The sequence below is a fragment of the Tupaia chinensis genome, unplaced genomic scaffold, assembly GCF_000334495.1.
Source record: "Tupaia chinensis unplaced genomic scaffold, TupChi_1.0 Scaffold000212_1, whole genome shotgun sequence".
NCBI lineage: Eukaryota > Metazoa > Chordata > Mammalia > Scandentia > Tupaiidae > Tupaia > Tupaia belangeri.
Window position 1 is genome coordinate 3429571 of NW_006159687.1, and position 9698 is coordinate 3439268.

Below are 9698 nucleotides of genomic sequence, written 5' to 3' on the forward strand. Positions count from 1 at the left end.
ATCCCCACTGTATCGGAGTCTCTCCACAGCCCTTGTCCGTGACGGACGGAGCAGAGAGGCGGGCTGAGTGTAAACTGGGCGTGGAGGCCTCCGTCTCAGCGAGGCCCGCCCATGGAACCGTGGAGGGACAGATGGCACAGGCACGGCGCGCCCTGCTCGGCTCACCTGGGGATGCTGGTCAGGTAGGTCACGACATTCAGGAAGTCCTCCTCTGGGATGTGTCTGAACCCTGCAAACTCTGGGAAAGTGATGATGGGGGCACCGTCCTTGCCTCGGCCTCCTGCCAGCGCATGGGCAGGTGTTAGCCAGTATCCGCACGTCAGCCTTCTCCAGGCGAGTTTGAGCTCAGGTCGGGAGAGGGAATACTGCCTCACCGCTTCTACCTCCACTATTTCAGGCTAGAATGTGAAAGGCAGTAACACAAGTTTTTTAAAGTTTTTGCCATAGGGCACGAGCACTTACCACTTGCAAGCAGACAGCGACAGAGAGGGAGGGGAAGTGAGAAATCGCCCCCAGTGGGCATGGACATGCTGCAACCCCCTCTCCTCCATTCCCGTGGGGCTGGGGCATGCACAGGACCAGGGCATCTCTCAAGCCACCAGGTCCAGGATTTGGCTGCAGAGTTGGCTACGTGGGTCTAGGGCCTTAACCTCGCCACCTGTTGGTCCATCACTGAATTACTTTTTTTTTTTTTTGGAGAGATTTTTTACTGTAGGGCGCGTGTGCTCGCCAGACAGACAGAGAGAGACATAGAGACAGAAAGCGAGAAATCACCCCCCAGGGGGGATGGTCACGCCGCAATCCCTTCTCCTCCATTCTCCTCTCGATCTTGGGCACGCACGCACACGCGCCCGGCGTGAGTTTTAAGCCACTGGGTCCGGGACACAAACCGCGGTCGACTACGTGGGAGTCCAGCGACATAGCCATTACGCTAACTGCTGGTTCCCCATCACTGAATTACTTTTAACAAATCTCTTCATGCATACTTGATGGTAAGAACGAGAGAGACAGAGACAGAGAGAGGCGACACCCCCAAGACCCACCGTCCAACCCAGCCCTCAACTAGCCAGGATCAAAAAAAAGAGCATGCCCCGTGTACACAAGGAGGTCTCCGGACTTGAACCAGGAACCTTTTGAGGTGGGACTGCCTCTCAGAGCATCACGCTTCACTGCTATGGTATCGCCTGGCTCCCGGAATTCAGTACTTGAGTCCTTTACAGATGATTTCGTTATGAAAGGTAACACTGATGGGCAGGTGGCGTGGTGGGGAAGGCAGCAGACTCCCACATGGCTGACGGTGGGCCGAGTCTTGGACCCTGTGCTCGAACATCACTGCAGCTGTGCGTGTGCTTCCCAGAATCCCAAGCGGCAAATGGAGTGGAAGGAATTATGACATGGCATCCCCCCTGGGCAGCAATGTCTCACTCTCCCTCTCTCTGTCTCCGGGGAGAGCATGTACCCTATGGCAAAAACCTAAAACAATTTAAAAAGGTGACGCAGATTAGGTAGAATAGTAAGTAATACTAACACAAACACTGCCCCTCACTGTTGGAGTCAGTGAGTAGTCAAAGGTGAGACCACATGGTATTGCAAAGAGTTAGTTCTAAACTCAGACAGGCTGGTTCAAATCCTGCTTTGCCACTTAACTGCTGAATGATCTGGGGCAAGATGTTTAACCTAAGTAGGAGTTTCCTCATTAATACACACACACTTCCTCTGTGTGTATAAGACAATACTTGTACCTGTGTCAAAAGACATTGCAAGGGACCAGCAGTGAGCGTAATGGCTATGTCGCTGGACTCCCACGTAGTCAACTGCGGTTCGAGTCCCAGACCTGGTGGCTTAAACTCACGCTGGGCGCATATGCATGCATGCCCAGGATCCCGAGAGGAGAATGGAGGAGAAGGGATTGCGGCGTGATCATCCCCCGTGGGGGGCGATTTCTCGCTTTCTGTCTCTATGTCTCTCTCTGTCTGTCTGGCGCGCGCACGCGCCCTACAGTGAAAATCTCTCCAAAAAAAAAAAAAAAAAGATACTACAAGGGACCAGCAGTTGGCGTAATGGCTGTGTCACTGGGCTCCCATGGGGTCGACCGTGGTTCGAGACCCAGATCTGGTGGCTTAAACTCACAACTCTTGCTTTGTGTGTCTCTCTCTCTCTGTCAGTCTGGCGAATGCACATGACCTATAGCAAAAACCTCTCAAAAAAAAAAAAAGGGAACCAGCAGTTAGCGTAATGGCTATGTCGCTGGACTCCCACGTAGTCAACTGCGGTTCGAGTCCCAGACCTGGTGGCTTAAACTCACAACTCTTGCTTTGTGTGTCTCTCTCTCTCTGTCAGTCTGGCGAATGCACATGACCTATAGCAAAAACCTCTCAAAAAAAAAAAAAAAAGGTATTGCGAGGATTAAGTGAAAACACAAAGGAAAACCACCTTATCAGAAGGCTTATTGTATTTAAGTATTCAATAAGGGGTCACCATTATTTTAATTATTATTACAAGGAGAAATGATCTACCCTTCAAGAATTTATGAAGAGGGATAAAAGACATCTCAATGAGAACAAAAATATTAATATATAATTTGTAAGATCAGAGGGCATGAAATGAAGTGAAGCAGGTTACTTCCCAACGTACGGCGACGCTCTGGTCCCTCACTGTGGCAGGTGCCCGGGGAGCCACAGGAAACGCCCAGGAGCACCACGGGCACTTAACATTTTACAGGGAGGCGGAGACCCCGATGTCTGTCAGACGTCGTGCGTGCTCCTCGCTAAGATGGCTCACAACTCAGATAAGCCTCTCTATATCCTTTTGAATGGCACTGCAGCTTTGTGAGGCTGGATTTTTGATGGCTGTTGGGATAAAGAGCAACCACAGCCTAAAAACCAGCATGGGATGGGACCAGCAGTTAGTGTAATGGCTATGTCACTGGACTCCCACATAGTCGACCGCGGTTCACGTCCCGGACCCGGTGGCTTAAAACTCACGCCAGGCGCGTGTGCGTGCGTGCCCAAGATCTCGAGAGGAGAATGGAGGAGAAGGCATTGCGGCGTGACCATCCCCCCTGGGGGGTGATTTCTCACTTTCTGTCTCTCTGTCTCTCTCTGTCTGTCTGGCGGGCGTATGCGGCCTATAGTGAAAACCTCTCCAAAAAAATAAAAAATCAGCGTGGGACAAGAAATGAGGGTGGTGTCATCCCGTCTGATTCCATCTCTTGAGGTGACTCTGGCTATTTAGGAACGAAATGGGGAAAAATGCTGTCTCCCCTTCTTCCAACAGCTAAGTTGTTAGGACATTGGCTTGGGTTGTCAGAAGAGTCATGACGTATTTTTTACATGGGTTGTCAGAAGAGTCATGACGTATTTTTGTGTCTTTCTACACAGAAATGCATGCTGGTTTTTCAACAATCCAGGACGCACCGTCGTCTGAATGTCAGTCGCTGCCTTTGGTCTAGGAGGGCTGTGAGAACATGACGGAGGGAAGGCACCGAGGACCGAGGACGTTTGGGACCTCTGCCCTAGCCAGCAGGATCTGAGCTCCAGTGCTGCGTCACCTGCCAGGGTGGTCCTTGGAGGGCAATCACTCCCAGGTCAGGGCCAGCTACAGAGAACTGTGTGCCTTTCATGGATCTCAGAAAGACACGTGTGTGGAGTGTGACTGAGGAGTGTATAATTAGCTAAGGTGATCAGTGAAGCGACTTCAGAAAAGGGAGATTCGGAGAAGCGAAGGTGGACAGTGCGTAGCCAGTACAGCCTTACGGGCAGAGGTCCTGGCCCATCGCCCTGAGGACCCTGCCCGTGCCGCCCGTCCATCGGATGGCACCACCGAGACCACCCACCGCCTCTCCGGCTTTGACTACGTGCCTGATAAGCATCTTTTGCTATACCTGACATGGCACGTAATTTTTTTTCTTTCTTTCTATTTATTTATTAAAGATTTTTGCCATTGGGTGCTAGACTCACCAGAGAGACAAGAGAGAGAGAGAGAGAGGGAAAGTGAGAAATCCCTCCTCCCCACCCCTGGGGGAGATGGCCATGATGAAATCCCTTCTCCTCCATTCTCTCCTGATTTTGAGCACACAAGCACACACACATCTGGTGTGGTTTTCAAGCTGCCAGGTGTGGGACTCAAACCATGGAGCTGGCCAGGGAGGGGTCCGGCACCTTAGCTACCATGGCACCTGCTAGCTCTTCACATACACTGTATAAAGAGAAGACTGTGTCATCAAGCAAGCATGGATCTCTCTACCATGCAGAGATTACGCCACTGCTGTGGTTTTCTGCATTCGTGTGCGTTGTTACTGTGGGTCTTACGCTGCCCAAGACCAATCACTACAGAACGAAACCACATGAGATTCGTCTATACGGCCAACTACCCTTTTCCAGGAAGCGCCTTTTATTAATCCTATGTGTTTACTGAAAATTTCCAAAAGGCAGCTTCAGATTCCATGTTCGGCAAGCTTTGCCCAAGATGCTGAGCTGGCTCCTTACGGCGACTGGTGAGGGCATGATCAGCTTTTAGGCAAATCTTCTTCCATTTCACAACTAGGGCATTTCAGGGAAACGTGAGTTAGGAAAATTTATATTTCCAGTAAGTCTAAATTTAGATGCAGTATAGCACTACTAATTGTATAGCCAACGTTTGCTGAGGGGATGGCGAAAAGAACCCTAAAATATTCGTTAGGGCGTGGTGATGCCATTTGATTTTTCCTTTTATGGCTGACTAAATGAAAGCTGGTTCCACCTACGTGGAGAAAGACAGGCAGTTTCATATCTCGGCTGCTGGCGATATTCACCCCAGAGAGGCCCGGGGCCAGCTGAGCACCCGCCTGCGGGTGAAAGTTCATCTCAAGAGGCAGAGCTCAAGGAACACAGGCTGGGGCTAGGTACAGCCAGACCACCCACCACGGGCCCGTAACCCCCTTTCCTTAAAGCACCAAAGGGCACGTGTGCTGTCAGGAGACAGAGGGAGGAAGCATCCCCCCGGGGCGTGGTCATGCAGTGGCCATTCTCCCGTCTCAGTCTCCTTCCATCTCAATTTGGGGCAGGCAGACAATCGCCCAACAGCGTGCCTGGCCTCTAGTGCCACCTTGTGAGGAAATGTGGTACTGCAGGAGATGAAAGAACGTTCCAAAGTTCCATTCTAGGGAGACCAAAAGCTCCAAATTATTTGGTACCAGTTTTATCTGGTAACTTACATAAATAAGTGTCACTCTGGCTAGCATTAGGTTTACTTTTTCATTAAACAGACGGCAACTTCACTTCAGAAAACACTAAGAAGTGCTGGGGTACGTAAGTCGAGCCCCTAAGGGGCAGGGCAGCTGGCTGGCAGGAGGGGCTGTCACACAGTGGAGCCTGGGAGTGCTGGGCAGTCCTACAGCCAGAGCGGGAGAGACCAGGCAGTTACTGCTGCCCGCCTCCCAGCTTCCATTCTCCTTTATGCTTTCAAACCCTCCCTGACCCCCAACTGATTTTAGTGGGGGGGACTGGCAGAACCTGCCCCTGGGAGGCACTCTAGGAATCCCAGGGCCTGGGATACAGAATGTCCCCCTCTACACTAAAAAGGAATCGCTCGTCCTCTGCGAGTTCTGGATATCTTACCAGAGAACTAACGTAAATGAAAAATCCACTTACGATGCTCAGCTCTGAAACTCTAACCTCTTTTATATTATATATCATCATGAAGAGGTTTTGAACAGTTTTCATACATACGGAATTTTCCAGGAATGCAACAACCTTATAGTAAAAGAAGATATTATTTCACTTGTTTAGAACTTGATCAATTGTTGGGACCAGCAGTTAGCGTAACGGCTATGTCGCTGGACTCCCACGTAGTCGACCATGGTTCGAGTCCCGGACCCGGTGGCATAAACTCATGCCGGGCATGTGTGCGTGCATGCCCAAGATCCCAAGAGGAGAATGGAGGAGAAGGGATTGCAGCGTGGCCATCCCCCCTGGGGGGTGATTTCTTGCTTTCTATCTCTCTGTCTGTCTGTCTGGCGAGCACATGTGCCCTATAGCAAAAACCTCTCAAAAAAAAAAAAAAAAAAGAACTTGATCAATTGTTTACTATTTAAGAAAATCACTGCAGGAAGGCCACTCAGACGTCTGCTCTGCCACACGCCCCAGCATTCCCACCTGCCAGGTTCACAGAGATTCCACGTAAGGGGCAAACACCGATTTCAGTATTTCAGCTCTTGTGGCTAGAAATACATACTGAAATGTATGAGTCTACCACAATTGCTTTCCTTTCTGCTACAGTTTTGTTTTTGCTTTTGGGTTTTTTTTTTTAGCCCCCCTCCCCATAGGGCACGTGCACTCGTCAGAGAGAAAGAGAGAGAAAGTGAGAAAAAAAGTGAGAAATCGCCCTTAGGGGGATGACCACGCCACAGTTCCTTCTACCCCTGGGATTCTGAGCACAGATGCTCGCCTGGCGTGAGTTTCAGGCCGCCGTGTCTGGCAGTCTGTCCTGTGAGGTCAACGGACCTCATTACTGAGCCCATTTATGACCCGGCTTCTGTTCTAAGCACCAGTGATACAGAAATTCTGGAAAAAAAAAAAGACCCTATAGTAAGGAGCTTTCAGAGGCTGTATGGGAAATAACCACGTGGAGAAAAGATCAGAGCACCCCCCCCCCGCCAGAATGTTCTGGATTGTGTAAGACATGCCCACCTAGGACGCAATGCTGGGTGGGGAGCAATAGCCCAAGAATAACGGAAACGTGGCCCCGGCTTATCAGTAGGGTAACGAGATTGGCGCAGATTGAATGTGACCCACGGAAAAGAAAGGGGCGTGGCGTGGCGTGGCGGGGCGTGGCGTGGCGGGGCGTGGCATCTACACCACCTGCGTGCTCGCTCTGACGGCACCGAGACACTTGGCCGGTTCTTTCAAACAGGCATGAAAGCTGAAGGGGGCAGCTTGCCGCCTGTCACATGTGATAGGTCCGACACCTGGCCTCGCTATGCCAGCGTCAGACTTCGGTAGGCACCTCTAGTTTCAGTGATTAAAATCATACCGCCCTTGGCTAACAGTCATTCAAGAGAAAACAACTTTCAAAGATAAACCTACACTTAGAAAATGTCTGGTCTCATTAATGTTAACCTCTTCTTTATTCCAAAATGCTTGATGGAAATTGCAGAAGAACTAAGATTAAAAAACAAATCTCAGAAAACCGCTTTGGTGATGCTCCATAAGCCCTTAAAACCAAATCTCCCTTATGAAGAGAGCTGGAGACTCGTTTCCTGGAAGACCATCCAACAAGAGCTTAGAACAATGCCACGGTGGTAGCTGATGTCAGCAGTTGCTTCTTTTTCCTTCCACGAAATCTTTACATTCTCTTCTTGCTTTTTTGCCATAGTGTGCTTGCCAGAGAAAGGGAAAGTGAGGGGGCTGCCACGCTGCAATCCTTCTCCTCCAACCTCCTCTTGGAATTTCGGACTCATGTACATATGCCCAGCATAGGTTTTTGTTTATTTGTTTGTTTTGGGAGAGGTTTTCGGCTATAGGGCGTGTGCGCTCGCAAGACCGACAGAGAGAGACATAAAGCAAGAAATCACCCACCAGGGGGATGGTCACACTGCAATCCCTTCTCCTCCATTCTCTTCTCGGGATCTTGGGCACGCACACACGCGCGCCTGGCGTAAGTTTTAAGCCACCAGGTCTGGGACGCGAACCGCGGTTAACTACGTGAGAGTCCAGTGACATAGCCATTACGCTAACTGCTGGTTCCCTGCCCAGCATGGTTTTCAAGCTGCAAGGTTCATGCCTCGAACCACGGCTGCCCATGTGGGGGGGCAGCACCTTAACCACCATGCCACCAGGTTCGTGACTCGAACCACAGCTGACCATGTGGGAGTCCAGCACTTCAACCACCATGCCATCTACTGGCCCCTCAGTTCTCGCTCTCTCTCTCTTTTTAAAGAATTTATTTCATTTTATTTTATTCATTATTATTTTGAATTTGCTATAGGGCATGTGCGAGAGAGAAAGAAAGCAGACCACCAAGTCCAGGACTCAAACTGTGGTCAACCATGTGGGAGTCCAGCACCTTAACCACCACGCTACCTTCAGTTCTCTTTTTTAATTGCCAGAGAGACAGAAAGGGAGAAAGCACCCCTCCGTGGAGCATGGTCACATCTAGCCAGGGACTGAGGTATGCGCGTGCTGGTGCCTAGTGTGTTTTTTTCAAGTTACTGGGCTGCAATTCAGGCCATGATCAGGTTGTACCCCCCAGAGACAGCAATCACCATCTACTGGAGCCCACCCTCCTCTCCATGATAATCCTCAATTCCAGCCAGTCCTGGGTAGAGCTTAAGGGGTGAGTCTTGAATATAAGGCTCATTAAGCTTCAAGAGACTGGGCCCTCCCAGCATGACCCCCAGCAAACTCTGGAAATGAAACAGATTTGCCTTACCTGAGAGAATGGCAAACTGCCTGTGAAGTTGCTCTATTAGATCCACGGCCACCAAGGGCCTGACTTCCTGCTGCATAATCTCATCTGCACAAAGGAAATACAAATGTGGTTAGATCCTTGTAAAGCAGAGATACGAAAAGGAAAGGGAAGTTCCACTACTAGAGAAACCTGGGCTGAAGGTAAGGCCAGCCACACACTGTGCTAACATGCAGGGCTGCATCTGTGCCTTGAAGCTTAGGCAGAGGACAGGGGACACATTTCCAGAGTCAATCCCCCAATTATTTTCCCACAGTCAATCGTGGTTGGAGTCCCAGGCCCGGTGACTTAAACTCACGCCGGGCGCGTGTGCGTGCGTGCCCAAGATCCCGAGAGGTGAATGGAGGAGAAAGGATTGCAGCATGGCCATCCCCCCTGGGGGGCAATTTCTCGCTTTCTGTCTATCTCTCTGTCTCTACAGTGAATGTATGTGCCTTATAGCAAAAAAAAAAAAAAAAAAAAAAAACTCCCCAAAAAAAATTAATTTTCTTTTTCATCTTTTTTTTTTGGGGCACGTGCACTCACCAGACAAAGAGACAGACACACAGAGAAAGAGGGAGAGTGAGAAGGCAAGCCTCCAGATCCAGGACTCGAACCACAGTCAGCGACGTGGGAGTTCAGCCACCTACTGGCCCTTATCCCAAAGTTTCTAGGGGATCTGAAGTTTAAGCTTCAGTAACTTCACAGGAAAGCAGCTGAATGGCTTTATTATTAAATTTGGTCTTTGCCTACTGTCCTGGGTCTGCAGAAGGCATTTTAAACGTAAACAGCACAAGTTCTCAGCATTCCTCTCAAGATGGATCACGAAATCAATTGGAGATTCAGGAGCATTCTTTGATTTTTAAATTTCTGTCCCTCCCTCGCTTCTCCCCTCCTTCCAGAACATATTAAGGGGCCTCTTTCCACTGCTCAACAGGCTGAAAGGGGTGTTTCTCCATTATGCTATCTAAAGATTTTCTTTGTGTATTTATTTATTTTAAAGTCTTTATTTCCTCCATGAATGAGAGACACAGAGCGAGAAACAGGCAAGAGACAGAACCCTCAACAGGGCCTTGATGCCACGGCCCCCTGCCTTTGGCCTGCTCCAACCATGGACGCACACATGCCCTGGGTACTCGGGAAGATCCCCAGGTGGAACCTGGACCCCTTCCCTGGGGTCGCCTCAGAGTCTGCATGTCACTGCTATGCTGCCCTCTGGCCCAAACTTAATAAAATCCACAAGTCTCCAAGCAGGAATTCACACCTGTTCAGCA

The 9698-nt window shown here is 50.0% G+C and overlaps 1 protein-coding gene across 1 annotated transcript in view; it reads right to left on the bottom strand.

Annotated features, from left to right (window-relative positions):
- LOC114007637 (putative guanine nucleotide exchange factor MCF2L2) overlaps window positions 1–8488 on the bottom strand; it is a 41395-nt gene extending 32907 nt beyond the window's left edge. The window contains exons 1-2 of the mRNA XM_027771422.1: window positions 8410–8488; window positions 166–280 (exon numbers count right to left, since the gene is read on the bottom strand). Of these exons, the coding sequence (XP_027627223.1) occupies window positions 166–280; window positions 8410–8485 (191 nt within the window). The 5' untranslated portion in view covers window positions 8486–8488. The remainder of the gene's footprint in view (window positions 1–165; window positions 281–8409) is intronic.
- Between the last annotated feature and the right edge of the window lie 1210 nt (window positions 8489–9698).